At 62.1% G+C, this 16436-nt stretch overlaps 1 protein-coding gene across 2 annotated transcripts; it reads right to left on the reverse strand.

Moving 5' to 3' along the window:
* Positions 1–250: 250 nt before the first annotated feature.
* On the reverse strand, positions 251–11805 carry MCAM (melanoma cell adhesion molecule). 2 transcript variants are annotated; one of them, XM_054223116.1, is made up of 15 exons: positions 11664–11805; positions 6779–6906; positions 6455–6668; positions 6251–6321; positions 6075–6162; positions 5690–5869; positions 5475–5602; positions 5154–5316; positions 4944–5065; positions 4492–4630; positions 4259–4380; positions 4022–4157; positions 3148–3289; positions 2581–2698; positions 251–1697 (listed from the first exon to the last, which is right to left on the reverse strand). In XM_054223116.1, the coding sequence occupies exons 1-15, from the start codon at positions 11728–11730 to the stop codon at positions 1668–1670; spliced, it is 1848 nt and encodes a 615-aa protein (XP_054079091.1). In that variant the 5' UTR covers positions 11731–11805; the 3' UTR covers positions 251–1667. The 2 variants fall into 2 exon arrangements, with proteins under 2 accessions (XP_054079091.1, XP_054079092.1); XM_054223117.1 differs by lacking the exon at positions 2581–2698.
* Between the last annotated feature and the right edge of the window lie 4631 nt (positions 11806–16436).

Here is a 16436-nt window from a genome sequence, read left to right on the forward strand (position 1 = left end):
GAGAGCAGCCAGGCTGAGACCCTGGGGCAGCGTCCGCCAGCCCAACACTCATCTGATGAAGCCCGTGTCCGAGGTGAAGGTCCTGCCGTTGTGGAAGCAAACCTGTGGGTGGGGGTGCCACGGTGCCACCTGGCCTTGGCAACCTGCTCCTGGGGAAGGGAGCCTTGACATCAAGCGGGGACGGGGGAGACACACTGCCCTTACCCTCCCCATGGGGCTGCTGCCAGCGGGAACAAACTCGGAACCCAGCTTTGAACTTAGTACTTTATTTTCACATATATAAAAAAAACCTTGCAAGTTTCAGACAAAACTTCTGGAAATTTACACACAATCCAACAAAAATATATATAAACCAAAGCTTCTGCTTCGACAACACTTGTAGCTCACGAGTATAGCTCACCGCTTGTTAGGGCGCTGGTTGCAGGGCTGCTGTGTGGCTCCCTGCTCCCGGCAGAGGATGCTGGGGGTGCGCAAGGGGACATCTCTCCTGTCGCCCCGCGTTAGCCCCTTCCCGAAGGGCCAGGGGAGCTAGGCTTGCAGAGAGCATAGCACTGAGAGTACATGACTTGGAGGAAGGAGAGGCTGCGGGGGCTGATCCCTCTAGGAGGCAGAGCCATGTTTGCAGGCAGAGGGCTGGGACAGGCCGCTGCAGCGGAAGCTAAAGGCAGGCTGCTTGCCCATCTCCCCCTCCACCACTCAGCTGCTGTAGCACCGGCACAGCTGTGGGGCCAGAGGTGCCACGGAAGCACAGAAACAAACCAGTTTTACGCGGGGCTGGTAACTGTTCAGCACAAAAAGAACCCTGAGACATTGCCGACTGGCCCTGGCCTAATACTCTTTAAATTTGGGGGGGGTGTGTGTGTGTGTGTCTGGGACCCGCTGTTGCCAGCAGCTGCGCAGCCCCCCTAGAAGCAATCCAATTCCCTGGGAAGTGGGGAGAGGGAAGCCTCCCCGCCTCACGTCAGCAAGGCCACGCTACAAACCAGAGAACCTAAGGGCTTGGTCTGGCATGTGCCCGAGAGATGGGTGCCCCTGTCCTTGCTCTGCCAGGTACTTTCCTCCTGTAGGATCACAGCTACCCGTCGTGGAGCTCCCTGCCTGCACAGCATCGCCAGGACACGCTGGGCTAAACCAATGAGACAAGAACAGCTGAAAGGAAAAGCAAAGCACTAACACCTCCCCAGCAGCTGGCAAATGCTGCTCTAACACACCACTTCCATTCTTCACTCGTATAACCTGCACACCGCTACATCTAAGGTGCCTGGGACATCCCAGAAGTAAAAGTAAAATTTCACCAGCTTCTCTGAGCAAGTTTGGGGCAAAACGCATCAAAACCTTCCCACACACGTACAGGACAGATTTCCTGAAAAAGCCTCAAATCCTTCCACCAGGTAGCTTAATGGGGTATTTCTTTCTAATATTGCTGTTGGCTTCTCTGTAGTAGTAAGCAAGTCCAGCTTTGCTGCTGCTAAGTTGACAACCTGCAAGCCCACGGTTGAGGTAACGGATGGGTGGGTCAGGGGGGTGTCCCCTGCGCACTGGGTCTCAGCACTGCAATGCAGTAATCGTCTCTGGCTGTGCTCCCCAGGTACTGGAGCAGGGGTGGGACACGGCAATCCAAGAGCAGGAAAGGTTTGAAGGAAGAAAGCACTTAGTAGATTCCCTCTCTAGTTTCTCAGATCGATGTATTTCTCGCTCTTCAGTCCGCCAAAACAGAAAGAGGGGAAAAAACCAGCAGTTAGGGTTGAACACGAAACCAGGTCCTCTACTGCCGGTGTCTGAGTGACAGACAGCAAAGTGATGTGGGGGAGCTGCCAGCCCAGGGCACCCCGTGGTGGCTGAGCGTCTGTCCCAGGGCAAGAGGCAGTGAGAGCGAGCTGCTGGGCAGCGGGACCTGTGGGGGGCAGTGTTATCTCTTGGCCTAAGGCAAATAAAATTGCAGCGGGCTCAGGTGCCGCACCCTGTGACTCCACAGGACACACAAGTGTGGCAAGCCCTGCCTTAGCATGGTGACAGTCCGGCACCGATACTGCCGATAGTTGCTCGAGCCCCTGGTGGCTCTTGACCCCAGATGAGAGGTAAGCACGCAGCTCGGGAGACTCATCTCATCCTTCACTGCAAGCTTTGGCTCAGAGAAGCCAGAGCAGGGCCCGTTCCTGCAGCCTGTGCTCTGACTCCCGGCCAGAGATGTTTATGTAGTTCCTTCTCCCAGAGCCCCCCTGGGGAGCCCGGCTCCTGCTCCAGGGAGGACGGAAGGAGGCAGTGCCGAGCAGGCTGGGCAGTGGTCAGTGTGCTCCCAGGAGGTGCCAGGGGCTGGCACGGAGCAGAGCCGCACATGCGCAGGGGAAGGCTGCTCCTACGTCCTTGGAGCAGAGAGCCGTGGCTTTGTCACCTCCCCTCCCTCCCACGGCCCTTCTCGAGCGTTGATGATGGATGATGGAGGCCCATGCAGGGTGGGGAGTGCCGGGAGAGGAGCAAAGCGTTTACCTCGATGCACCCCCCTACGCTCCTCACCTCCGCTCCCAGCCCCGGGAGCAGCCCTGGCCCTGGGGAAGGGCTGTGCACGACGCTCTGTCCTACCTGGTCTGCGGCAGATCTCTTCTCGCCGTTGGCACCCTGCAGGAGCCCCGCCTCTTCGGAAAGTTTATCTGACTTAACTTCAACTACAATCTTGTCTTTACGTGCCTCTGGCTTTGTGCTAGGGGAGGGAGGTGACAATTTTGAGACATGTTTGTGATACCAAAGAGGGCATGTGGCCGGTTGAGAGAGGCCAAGCCCTGGGGCTCCATCTCAGGGGATGCTCTGGAGTGGGGCCAGGGCAGAGGAAGGCCAGGGGTGAAAAAGGCTCCAGCTCAGACAAAGCTTTGGGCTGCCCAGTCCCTCCCTGGGGAGGGGTCCCTTGGCTGCTCTACCACTCTGCTGTCCTCCTCAGCGCCTCCCTGCGTGGACGGGGCGAGCAGTGTGGACCCCAGGCTGTGGGAAGCCGGAAGCACTGCCGAGACCCCAGCGTGGTGCCCCCCAAGGCTGCATTATTGCCTCCCTCCGCGTTGGGCAGGGAGAGGCTGGTGCAATGAGATGGGAAGCATGAGTGATGGCAAGCACCTCTGGCCCCAAGGGCTCCCTAGGAGGGCGGGCGGCAGTGCTTACATGTCCTGTTTCCCAGCGCGGCCACATGGGATCTTGCCTTTCTTGTGCAGGAAGTAGATGACAGACCCCAGCACGGCCACCACGAGGATGCAGACGATGATCGCCACAATGATCACCCCTTTGCTCTCTGGTGTCTTTTGATCTAAACACAATGGGAGAGAAAGAAGTTAATGCCTGTCCCACCCTGATGCTCTCCAGCTTCTGCATTACTGCACCTCCCTGGGGGCAAGGAAAGGATCCCTTCCCCCAAGAAAGCACCACGAAGACTTCAGTTCCCAGTGCTTCTCCAGCTCCCTGCAGGACACAGATGTCAGTACAAAAATGCTCCACGAGAGCAGTTTCTGTATGAATGTACTGCTTTCTGCTCCCAGTTGCCATGCCCCTGCATGCCGTTGGAAGATGACTTACAGGGTTTCCTGCAAGCCATCAGGCCATCCCTTTGCTTCCTTGCCCAGTGGCTCTGGGCTGCAGGAAGCTGCATTTGATGGCCTCGCTGGGCTACAGGCTGAGGACAAGCAGGCAGCTTTGACACGGCCGCAAACAGGTGGAGCGTCTGTTCCCCTAGAGGTTTGGCAGGGAGAGGAGCAGCGACAGACGTGGTGCTAGAGCCAGCAGCCAAGGCTCCCTCCCCCGGCCAAAGGCCAGCACGGCTCCCTCGGTGGCACGGTCCTGCCAGAGCCTGGGCTGACAGACAAACACACCCAGCGCAGTGCAAGACTGACCTTTTCTGATGGACTCCACTGGTAGAGCAGGAAGGGAGGGAAAGAGACAGAGCTCAGCCACGCCACGGCAGCACGGCACACACAGGCGCCTGTGCGAGGGGCACTAATACATCTCTGGGTTCCCGGGGCAGAGGGCAGTGCCCAAGACTCACCCAGCAGCTGGATGTGCTTCTCGCTGACACCCAGCGCGTTAGAGACCCTGCACATGGCTCCTGCCCGCAGCAGGTCGTGGTTCACACGCACCGTCAGGTTGCTGGCGATGTGCTGATTTTCAACGTACTCATGAGCCTGCGAGGGGAGAAAGCAGCAAAGGATTCAGCGCCTGAAGCAATGCGTAGCCCTTCTTTGGGTGGCCACGGCCTGTACCCAGCACCCTCCAGAGCTCTCACCGTCCCATTGACATTCCAGTGGACAGAGGGCCTGGGGAAAGCGATGGCCTTGCAGGTCAGGTTCACCACCTCATCCTGCCGCACATACAGCGGGGAGCTGATGGCCACAATCCGCGGCTTCCCTGTGGGGATGGCACATCAACCACCTGCAGCTCTCGCGGGGGAACAAGGATGATACTGGGTGGGACGGGACTCTGGCAGGGCAACATGCCTGCACACATGCTGGTTCTTACCCTGAACAGCCACAGCCACCTGCTTGCTCCGCTCCAGCCCCGGCACACTTGGTGCAATCACCTTGCAGCTGAAGTTGCTGGAGGTTTCGAAGGTGAGGTTGCTCAGGAAGAGCTGGTTCCCTTCCGCGACCTTCCTGCCCTGTTGGGAAGTGACACCCCCCACCAATGAGCCCCGAGCACCAGGCCCTTCTGCGCTCAGCTCCCCGGGCTCTGCGGCTGTCCCAGGGGGGCTCAGCCGTCCCTCCTATGCACAGCGAGGAAGCCTGCAAGCACAGGACCACCCTGCAGTGCTGGCCGGGAGATGAAGAGGCAGAGATGGACAACACAGGTCCGTACAAGAGGGACTCCTACCCCTGGCCTCCCTCAGGAGAGACGGAGCAAGCTCTGCCCGGCTTGCTGCAAAGCCCAGGCTTGCCAAGCCTGAGCGCGACAGTACCCGAATGCCTGCTCACCTTCTCATCCCTCCACTGGTAGTCCAGGGCCACAGGGCTGTGGGCATCACAGCTCAGCCTCACGCTATCACCTTCCTGAAGGGGTGAGGATGGCTCCATCTTCACACGGACCCCTTCAATGTCTAGGAGAGGGATGGAGACCAGGGAAGGGTGAGTAGGAGGAACGGGGCACCAACCACGAGGTGCGCAGGGTCCCGTCCCCCGCCTTACAGTTCACAACAAGTTCTACATCCTTCTCCATCTGTCTCATATCATCCAAGTCCAGGGTCTGGCATCTGTACAGGCCGCTGCTGCTCTTATTCACACCATGCAGGTTCAGCACCCCGCTGTTGGTGTCTGCCAGTGATGTCAGGTCCTGCCAGCTGTTCTCCAGCTGCAAGCAGTGGGGAGAAGCAGAGCCCTTAGCCCCACACAGGCACCCTCTATCCCAGCTGCTGCATCCCACTCCCCAGAGGCCTCCAGGCAGGGGCTAAGGAGCACCATACAAGACGTCTGCCAAGGGAGAGGTGCCCAGGTCCCCTCCGGCCTCACCTCCCTCTTATAGAAGCTGAAGACAGGCGCTGGGTTCCCGTCAGCCTCGCAGACCAGCTTTATGTCGTCCCCTTCCTTCACCAGCGCCGAGGACGGCATGACCTGCAGCTTCACGTGCTCTGCAGGGTCTGGGGGAGAAGGGAGCGGATAGGGTTGGTGTGGGGCCCTGCCATGCAGCACCAGGCAGCAGACAGGGCCCCCAGCCTCTGACTTACAGAAAACAGTGACGTTGACTCGCTGTGACTCCACGGTGCGGATCTGTCCCCGCAGCCAGTAGTGCACGGTGCAGTAGTACAGGGAGTTGCGGTCCTCCCGGGTGACGTGGGCGAAGAGGGTGCTGCTCACTGTGTACAGCCCACTTGACTCGCGAGTCAGAGTGGTTGGGATCTTCACCACTGCAGGGGACACAGACGCTGTTCCCAGCCCGCAGGGAGGCCACAAGAGCAGAGGAGGGCTCCCTTGGGAGCACAGGGCTCCTATGGGTGGCCACGGGCTGCCAGTCCCCAGCCAATAAGGCCCTGGATAGCACAAGTGCCCCAGCCCCTCTCCCAGCAGGCAGGTGCAGTTCCTCATGTCCACCCCCATCCACATCCAACTCACTCTTGTCCTCTGGCTGCAGCTTCTCCCCATTCTTGTGCCACGTGATGTTGGGGTGTGGGAAGCTGTTCCTGCTCACGCACTGGGCGATCTGTGGTGTCAGAGAGAGCCTTGGGCACTGGGTGCCCCCATGGTGAGAGGGGAGCGGGGAGCCTGGCACAGCTAGAGCCTCTCCTCACCTGTGGGATGTCACTGCTCTGCACGGAGATGCCTCCTGGGTTCGCTGTGATCTCAGGGGCCTCAGGGACCTCTGGAAAGAGAAGCCACCTCATGCGTATTAGATGGGATGGGATGGGATGGGATGGGATGGGATGGGATGGGATGCCCCACCAGTCTCTCAGGGTAGATGCATGGCCATGCTACCCTCCTGCCCCATCACTCACTGTAGACATGGAGCTCAGTGCGGTTCTCGCCTTCACCGTGGCTGCCTGCCCCAACCTGGCACACGAAGGTCCTGGCGTCCAGCACCGTCACCCTGCTGATGGACAGGGCTTTGTCCTCCCCCACCGACAGCCGCCCCTTGTAGTCCGCGTTCTCCTCCAGGATCTCGCTGCCTGTGATGTGGCACAGCCTCACACGGTTGTTGCGGTGGTCAATCTGCAAGGTGAGCGACCAAGGCCAGGCTGTTGGGGAGCCCTGGAGAAAGCCCCAAGGTAGCTGCCACCCCAGCCCACCACCCACCACTCCTCTCCCAGGTCAGCACTCACGTAGAACCAGTTGATGTAGGTGTAGGAATCATTTCCAGGAATGTAGAAGTTGCACTCAATCCTGGCTGTGCCCCCACTCTCCACTTCGACCACTGCCGGCATGGAGACCTCCAGCTTGCTGGCTGCAGCTGCGGGACAGAGCCCATCAGTCAGGGCAGGAAGGATGGGGAAGCCCTCGTGTCTGAGCCGACGAGGGAACTGAGCCCCGGCCTGTCCCTGTCTCCACCCCACAAAGGGCACGGGGCAGAGCCGTGTCCTGCGCTGGCATCCCCCAGGCACTGTGTCCCAGCCCAGAGGGAGTGCCAGCCAGGAACACGGTCCCACTCCTGCCACCACGCTGCCTTCTGCGTCCACAGAGAGCCCTCAGGATCAGGCCACCAACCCTGTTCCCAGAGGGAGGACGTGGCACGCTGTGCTTGCGCTGCCAGTTTTCCCAGGACACCTGGAGACAACCACCCACCTCACTGCTGCTGCAGTCCCTGCCAGACCTGCCCTTGCCATGGCATCCCAGCCTTGCTGAAATGGGCCTCTGAGTCTCCAAATTCCCACCACCACCACCAAGGCGGAGAGCCGCTGCAGCCTGCCTGGGGATGGGTATGGGAAGGGGCTGTATCCCACAGCCAGTGAGCAAGCAGACCGCCTTGCCGGCAGCCTCAGTTGGAGCCCAGGGCAGCCCCTCACACCCCAGAGCATGCTTCTACCCCTCCCTGGCCCGAGCCAGCATCCCAGACCAGCACCCACCACGCCCTACTGGCCCCAAGGGCCAGGCAAGGAGGTGTCAGGAGGTTATCAGAGGGAGGGGAAGGGGCTGGGTGCTGGAGGCTGAAGTGGGCAGCACAATGGCTGCACCTTCCCGCGCCCCGGGACTGGAGTCCTGATGTCAGCCCATGCAGCCCCCGCAGTGGCCCTGGAGCTGGGGCGTGAATGAGGCGCTGTGTTCCTCTGCAGCAGGACAGGGCACAGGGAGCAGCAGCTCAGGAGGGGTGCCCCAGCCAGCTCTGGCTGCCTGCTGCTCCCTTTCCCCCTCCAAGGCAATAGGGCCCGTTGGGGAGGCAGCATGCCCCTGACCACCATGACTGTGGCGCAGCCGGGACCCCGAGTTCCTCCCCAAGCTCTGACCCTGCCATCCGGGTAGCAACGCAGAACCCAGCAGTCGGAGCACCCACCCCTGCAGCGTACCCAAGGCGAGCCCCTTGCTGCTCCTCTGCCACTTGCTCATAAAGCAAACCCAGTGCTGCTCGCCCATAGCACAGATGGCACCAGGGACCCGCACCCCTGGTGAGCAGACCCCGGCAGCACACCTTCCCTCCCAGCCCAGCCACCCGCTCACTTGCCCTCAGCGATAATGGAGCTCCTGGCCACGCTCCAGAGCACAGGGGAAGGTAATGGCTATCGATCCAGGACAGGGAACAAAGCCGCTTCCCGAGGGGCTGAGGGCAGAGCAGCCCCAGGCAGGCACAGCACAAACAAGGGCTGCATCACAGCAAGGCTGGGAGCACCATTGCCACCAGCCCTGCAGGTGTCAAAGCAAGGGGGGTCTGCACACCCTGGGCTGGCACACAGCCCTGCAGGAAGGGACAGAGGTCCGTCCCCTAGCAACAGGGCCAGCCCGCTCGGCACCCATGGCTCAGCCCAGGTATGGGAGCTGGGGATAAGAGGCTGGAGGAAGCCAGCTGTGTCAACAGCTCCCTTGATAGTGCTGCTCGGTAACAGCCACGGAGCCTCACAAGTGAGGCAACTTCAAAGGGCAATGCCGTGCCCACAAAATACTCTTTGTCTGGAGTGGGTATGTGGTGGCACAGTGCCAAAATGCAGCCAGGAGCCCTTCTGCCACAGCAAAAGACACAGCTCACAGGACTAGCCACCTCAGGACACCCCGACAGACAGCTTTTGGCCCTCACCCATACCATCAGCACAGCACAGTTGGCACTAAGCAAAGAAGGACGAGCAAAGCATTGCACAGGAAAGGAGGTGCTAGGAAAACAGGTGAAAGCCCCAGAGATAGGCGCGTGCTGGGGTCAGGAAACTGCACCACCGAGCACACAAAGGAAAAGATAACTTTGCACCGGAGGCACCTGTCCACCTGTATGGCCACGACTTGCCTGGTGCGTCCGGGCACCCACAGACTTGGGCAAGCCTGGGGCAGGACTGCCCTCCGGCTGCCCCCCTGTACCCTCCCCCGAGCCCTGACACTTCTGGGCTGCAGGCAGCCAGGCCATGCATTACCCCCCCATCATTTTTAGACCTTCAGGATGGGCCCCAGGCACAGCCAGCCCCTGGGAGAGGGAGAGCTGTTGACCCACCCCACTGACCCGCTCGGCATGAGAGCCCTCATCCAGGCAGCGAAGCAGCTGAAACCATGAGCTCAGAGCTGGAGAATGGATGGCATCTGGGGCTGGCATAAGGCACATGTCCCTCCCACCCATCCACTGCCCTTGAGGAGGTGGACATGGACGCTGCAGCCCCCACCCTGCCTGGAACAAGGGCTCATTGCTCTCCAGCTCCTCTGTGGCAGGCTGGATACTAGCCCTCCCCCGGGCTGGAAGGAGCACTCAGTGACACTGCAAGTGTGGCTAGTTGGAGGACAGAAGGGCCCCCAGAGCCCTGGGGACACAAGGCTTCCTCCTGCAGCTCCAAGACCCCACAGCCTGCCAGGTGTGTGGGCAGGCTTGGAGCGGCACTGGGCACAGGCACCCTGGCACAGCAGGCTCTGGGGACATGGAGATCCTCCCTTGTGCTCAGCATGGCTGCATACACCGACTCCGTCGGGGAACCTAGGCAGGGCTGGAGACCCATCGGCCATGTGTGGAGCAGCCCAGCTGCAGAGCTGAGCTCCAGCCTGCACCACGCACCCCAAGTGCCTGGCACAGCTCCAGCAGGAGACCTAGAGAGGACGTCTGCAGCAAGCAAGCAGGGAAGGGAGGAGAGCCCCCGTGCCTTTCCATCTGGCTGGCGGACAGCCGGCCGGCAGCCAGGGCTCCACAAGAACAAAGATTTGCTTTTAGAGCCGGGGAAGGGGGTGGGGAGTAGCACGGCCCCTCCGCCAGCCTCCTGTGGAGCCGAGGTGTGTGGGGAGCCGACGAGGAGTGTGGCTGCGTTGGCGGCGCAGAGCCCCCAGTACAGAGCCCCCGGCACGGAGCAGTGAGAGGAGGGGCACCAGAGGGGTCTGGAGCCGCACATGGGATGCCTGAGGTTTCCGCGGATTTCTGTTCCCCTCTCGCAGAAACCAGCTGCGGCCAGATCCCTCCTGCTCCCAGCACATGCACACATGCTGCCTTCCTCTGCCCTGGCAAGGCCGCCTTTCCTGCACAGATCCCTCAGCCGGGGTACCCCAGCTCCGAGGGGTGGGATCACCTGCACCCCTTCTTCCTCATAGAGAGGAGAAACAGAGTGCAGAGCCCCGGCCCTGCAGCGAGCAGCACCACCGCCAGTGCACAACAGCCTCCGCCCCAGCACAGCCCTCGCCGTGCTGGGGATGGGGAGGGAGCTAAGGATGGGCAACTTGCACCCCCAAAGTAACTCCAGCACCCCATGAGGACCCAGCCACGTGCAGCAGGAGAGGAAAGGTTCACAACCCCGGCCAGGTGACAACATCCACAGAGACGTCTAACAGCTGGAGACTGCAGTGCAGAAGGAGCCAGGGTGGCACTGGCAGCCCCAGTGTGGGCTCAGTACCCCACCCTGGCAGCACGGTGAGTCCCCCGACCTGCCTGGAAATGGCTTGGCCATGGCCACTCATGCTTCTGGGAAGCATCAAGCCTTTCACAATGGCTGGGCTTGCAAGCACATCGATGCCACCAACCGATAATCGCCTCACTTGGCACATGGGCTGTGAGGAAGGGGATCCCAGCACGGGCCAGGGGTGGAAGCAGCCTGCCTTTGGCTCGGGCGTTCAGCTCTCCCACAGCGCCAACGCCTTCGCCAGAGCGGGCTTCCCCAGTGCCTGGGGCCACCTCCGCAGCACGGCTGGGCAGGGACAAGGCGAGAAGGCGGCAGGGAGCAGCCAGCGCACCGGGACTGCACCCTGGCCTCCGGCGCGGGGAGGGCATGCTGCGGGGAGCAGGGCAGGGCAGGAAACGCAGCCCCCCCCGAGGGTGAAAATGGACTGGAAAGAGGTTAAAAAAAGAAAGCACGAAAAAAGCCAAGAGAAACACAGTGCTCAGGGAAAAACTCCTTAGAAGGAAAGGGGTGGATGCTTCCTAATAACTCCACCAATTCACCCTGCTGTACACTGAACACACGTGGGGGCAGAAGGCGCCCTGCCCCTCCCACCCTTGCCCGTGCCCCACGGAACGCGGCTCCAGGAGCCTGCCTTGCGCCGGCCACCTTCCCTGGCCACCGTGCCAGCCTCCCCGGGGACGCAGAGGCCACCCCTCACGCTGCCCTGCCTTAGGGGGGGCTGCAGAGAGGTCCCGAGAGCGGAACGGGGAATGCGGCGCTCCCGGCTCCCCCCACCCCCGCGGCGCCCGGGGACGTGCAGGCGAGGCCGTCCCCTCGAGGGGGCTGCTCCCACCCCGCAGCACAATTTTAGCATTCCTGGCCCCAAGCCAGGCAGCGCCCCCAAGGGCGTCAGCTCTGCTGGCTGCCCGGGCTGGCCCCGGCGCGGCTCCGCGGGGAAGACCCCCGCCGGCTGCCGCCCCTCGGAGCGCGCAGCCCGGCGTTTGGGAAGGGGAGCCGGGCAGCGGCGAGAGCGGGGGCCGGCAGCCGGCACGGGGCGAAGGGACACCCCTGCCCGCGGACGGCGGGGCCCCGCCACCCGCCCCGCAGGCGGCTGCACCCGCGGCTCCGCAGCGCCGTCCCCGCCCGCCCGCCCCGCAGGTGCGCCCGACGGCCGCCCCGCCACCGACCGTCCCGTCCCGGCAGCGTCGCGCCCGCGGCCACTCACCGCAGCAGAGCAGGAGGCAGCAGCCCCAGCCCAGGGCGAGCCCGGCCGCCCGCCGCCCCCCAGCCATGCCCGCCGCCGCCGCCGGCCTCCCGCGACTGAGCGGGGCCGCGGGCTGACGTCAGGCGGCGGAGGAGGAGGAGGAGGAGGAGGAGGTCGGCGCGGTGCCTGCCCACCGCCCGCGGCCGCTTATCACCCCCCAGCGGCAGCCGGCCGGGCGTCACCGCGCCGAGACCTGCAGCGCGCCCCCGAGCGGAGCCCCGGCCCCCGCGGGCATCGCTCGGGCGGTCGTCCGGCACCCCGGCTCTCCCAGACGGCCCCCCCCGAGCAAACCCACACCCCCAAGTCTCGGCACGGGCCGTTTTCAGGCATTTCTCGCTCTGCTGGAGGGGCTTGTTCCAGCTTTGCTTGCAGACCTGCAGTCTGCCAGGTCCTGCCGGCCCAGGCTTGCACAGGCCGATGGCAGCAGACTGCCGGGCGCTGGAGGTGGAAAACACTAAGCAGACCCGGCGGAGGGGGCAGAGGCGTGGGGCCGAGGCGGTTTTCACAGGGGCTTGGGGAATGCTAGAAAGGGGGCAGTCCCTGAGAGTCCCACTTGCAGGTGTCAGTGGATCCGGCTGGCAGTGCTTTGGGGCAGAACAGACCCGCTCCCCTGCTCAGCCCCGCTCCGCCCCAAAGCCCAGCCACAGCTTCTGCATTGTGGACCCAAAAATAGGGGGACCAAACCACTCTTCATCATTGCCTGGCCTCTGAGAGACACCTGGGGACAGAGGGGTCTTCAGGGAGCAGCTGGGACACGAGGGAGGTGCCATCCCAGGCAGGTCACTGAGGTCTGCAGGGTTTGCGCCCCAGACCCTGCTCCACCTCAGTCTCCCCGCATGCAGTGCCCCCGGCCCTGCAGGGAGGGTCCCTGCAAAGCCCCGGCCCTGTCCCCGAGGCAGGGCTCAGCTCCATGGCGCACAGCGAGCTGTGGCCCGAGCCCCCGCGCAGCTGTTGAATAGGGTGGCTGTGGAAAAGCCGTTAGTTGCGGTGGCTGGGGCAGCACGCCTGGCCCGGAGCCGGCCCGGGGGCGGGGGGGCTCTCAGGGCTGCACAAGGCTGCTATTATGCAGGGGTAATCACCCAGCCCAAACACAGCCCGGCCCCTCCTGCAGCCCCCAGACAGGCCCCCTGCATGGGCTGGGGGGAGCACAACAAACTTCCCCAGTTGCCCACGGCCAACCATGCAGGACACCCGGGCCAGTGCCCCAGCCCCATCGCAGCCTGGCTTTGCACCTCAGTTTCCCCCCGGGTCAATCAGAGCCAGAGGGACTGTGTTGGAGGACAAAGCACTTGGGCTTTTCTTCTCCTTCAAAGCTCTTCTGCCTCCCACACTCTTGCTCCCCATTCACATAGGACTCCTGAAGCTCACTGACCCATGTTCACCCCACCTGAGGACAAGCCCAGGGCTGCCACAGCATCTCCCGGGAGCAGCGAGAGCACTCTCCTCCAGCTGTGGGCCCAGGGGCTCTGAACCTTCTTATATCCTTTCCTCCACTTGATTTTCCCGCAGAGTGAGCTGCGCTCCTGGCCCCAGGCAGCACGGGCTACACCTCTCCGACCACCCTCAGCCACTCTGGGGCCACAGCATCTCTCCCAGGCAACCCCAAGCATCTCTCACACCATCCGCCCTTTAGCCCCTGCAACCCTGTGCTGGCCCCCAGCCCAAGCCCTGCTCCCATGCTGGTGCCATGCAGCAGCCCTTCCCATGCCCTCCTCCCCCCTCCTCTCTATGCCTGGCCAGCCCCTCCACAACACTTTCTGAGCCAAATAGACTTGATGATTCATCGGAAATGATTAAATTTTTTCCCCGCGAGATTAGTTGCTTAAAATGGCAACGCTGGGCAGTCATAAGGCTCATAGCCCTCGTGTCGCTGTGCAGAGGGGAGGCCTCCTCCCAGGCAGCACGTTCGCTGGGAGGAACAAGTGCAAGGGAGCTGTGCCATCATGCGCAGGCTGCTTGTGAGATGCTCTCCACCACAGCTGCAGTGTGGGGATGCTCTTGCAGCCGATGGTGGCAGGAGCTCCCTGTCTGCAATGGGAACAGCCACCCCTTGAGCAGGTGTCCCCTTGTCAGGGGACCCCCTGACAACGTGCTCACACTTTCCCCTCCCTCCGAGGGGCAGGATGCAGGACCAGACAAGCCCTAGGATCTTCTCCCCTTGGAAGAGGGAAGGGGTGTTCCATTTTGCACAAACTACCGTGATTTAAGCCCTGCAAATGCCACCCTGTGAGGGAAGAGGGCCCAAGGGGTCCCGCTTTCCCGCGGGAAAGCATCCACCAAGTGAAACAAACAAGTGGGAGAACCCAGATGACACACTGCTGGTGCATTTTGTTCCGGTGCTAACTTTTATTCCGTATTAAAAATAAAGTAAAATATTGCTAATAAAACTTCTGCAGAAAATTCCCAGCAGTTGGAAAGGGCAATGCCGCTCCCTGGAGAAAACAGGCTGGCCAACCGCTGTGGTAGGAAGTGTGCCACCCTGAAACAGCCTCCCGCTGTTACTGCAACGGCCGTGCCTCCAGTTGGCTGGGTTTCTGCTTTTCAAACTGTTTAACTTTGAAGAAAACTTTTTTTTTCCCCCTACTGAACTAATGGTTCTGGGGAAAACAGGCAGGGTTTGAAAGCAAGGCATGAAATCACCCCTCCACGCTGTGTGTGGCACCCAGTGTGCTTGGGGTCTCTGCGTGGGGAGCGCAGCAGGCTGGCCACCTTCATCTTCCCTCTCTGTCGCCTTATCTCACGCCTTCTTATTTATTTGCTTGCTTAATGGATTTGGCGTCGGCAGCCATTCACTGCTGTGCAAACAAACAGTGTGGATTAGGCTCCTGTGTCACGGCCCCACGCACGCAGCCAGGGTAGGAAGGTCAGGGTGCAGGGGTCTGTCCCCAGCCGAGGCACGGAGCAGCTCTTGCTCTCTGGCAGCTGAGGGAATAGGGGCGTTTGGGCGCCCACAGCTCACAGCGCTCTTCCCCTCCAGCCCTCCTGGGGTGAGAGGCTGTGCCCGGGCAGGTGGCTCTGCCCCTGGGGGCAGTGTGACTCGCAGCCCCTGGCAGAGCTACCGACAGCCAGGGAAAGCTGGGGACTGCAGGACAGCTCGCAGGCACAGCCTGCCCAGGGCATGGCTGATTACCTCGGTGTTATCTGAGCGCTGCAAGTTGCAGGCACTATTTGGAAGTGTGTAATTGCTTTTGCCTTTCTCCTCTGGCTCTCGCTGAGCCTGGCTCTGTGCAGCCTGAGGGGAGTGATAGCCAGCGTGATGGCCCCTTTCACCTTTCCCTGCCCTCCCAGTGAGACCCTTGGGGCTCAGTCCATGAGGGAGCCGGTTCCAGTGTGGGCTGTATGAGCAGGCAGCAGGCAGCATTCTTCTCTCCTGCTGTGCATGCCCTGACGTGCTGCTCGGCACGCCCCAGGTGGGGATGGGGGGCCCTGTGCCTTCCCCAGCCCCTGCAACTCCTGACCATGATGGGGCTTGGAGCAGCCCAGGGGGCCCAGGAGGGGTCTGTGGGGAGCCTGGAGTGCTGTGTGCCGTCTGACTCCCAGCGAGCCCCCCACCAGTGCCGGTGAGCAATGAGCTGTCAGCTGGCGCTCGTTCCTCTGCGGCTCCGGGGTGGATGAAAGGCAGATGTGCAGGGCGGAAGCCGGCTGCTGTGTCCGCCCAGGCCTGCACCTCTTCACACAACACCGTCAGGGCCAAGAGGGGCCCTGCTCCCCAGGGATGGGACGGGATGCGGGCCAGCTCCGTGCTTTCCCACACTGCCCAGGAATGGCCTATCGCTTCCCTGCTGCAGGGGCACGGCAGTGCTGAGGCTCACTACCATTGGGTAGAAACCCCCGGGACACCTTCCCACCAGCCCCTGGAGCTGTATTTTGGGATGCATTAAGGCTCATGCAATGTATTGCGGTCTGGGGTAAATACAGGGACCTGCGCGGGCTGTCTGACCTCTTGCTCCCCATGGAAGATCACAAGGGAGGGAGTATCAGATGTGCCATGAGGGCAAAGCTGCCTTTGGGTAACTCCCCCCATCTCTGTCCACCGCTGGGAGCCCTCTTTGACACCCCTGTCCTACAGCTCAGGAAAACGCCTTCTTACACCCCCCCTTCCTTGGCTGGGCTCCCAGCGGCTTCTTTGTGTCTCCCCTCTCCTTCCTCTCCTCTTCTGCAGGGCCTTTATGTGGGGATTATTAACCATGGCTACAGTGCCTTTGTTTAGGAGGGGCCGGGAGGGAGCGGGAGCCGGGTGAGGGGCTGGGCAGGCGGAGGAAGGAAGGACGTGAGCGGAAGGGGGGAAGGAAGGTGACATCTGAAATTCTGTGCCAGAGGAGCGCAATCTCCTGGGGCAGCTGCGCGGAGACGGCTGGGGGCTCAGTGGATGCAGAGCGGTGTCAAAGCCCTAAAGAGGAGCCAAACTGGTGAGGATGACCCAGCCCCATGCCATCCAAAGCACAGTCCCCAGCATCAGCCCCGGTGATGGTGCTGCTGTCAGAGGACGGACCCAGGAGCCCCAGAGGTCCAGCTCCCCTGTGAGGGCTGGCTTGTGGCATGCAAGTGACATGGGCTTGGCCACAGTACACAGGGAGCAGCGCAGGGGTGGTGAGGAAGGCTGTGGAGCTGTGCAGCCCTCCCCTTGCACCCTGCTCTGGGGGCCCAACCCTCACTGTGTGCCGGGCGGATGGACAAGGACAGCTGGGGGAGTGAGCACTCCTGGCGAAACCTTAGCCAGCCGATGACCACCAC

The sequence above is a fragment of the Rissa tridactyla genome, chromosome 17 (genome assembly GCF_028500815.1).
Source record: "Rissa tridactyla isolate bRisTri1 chromosome 17, bRisTri1.patW.cur.20221130, whole genome shotgun sequence".
NCBI lineage: Eukaryota > Metazoa > Chordata > Aves > Charadriiformes > Laridae > Rissa > Rissa tridactyla.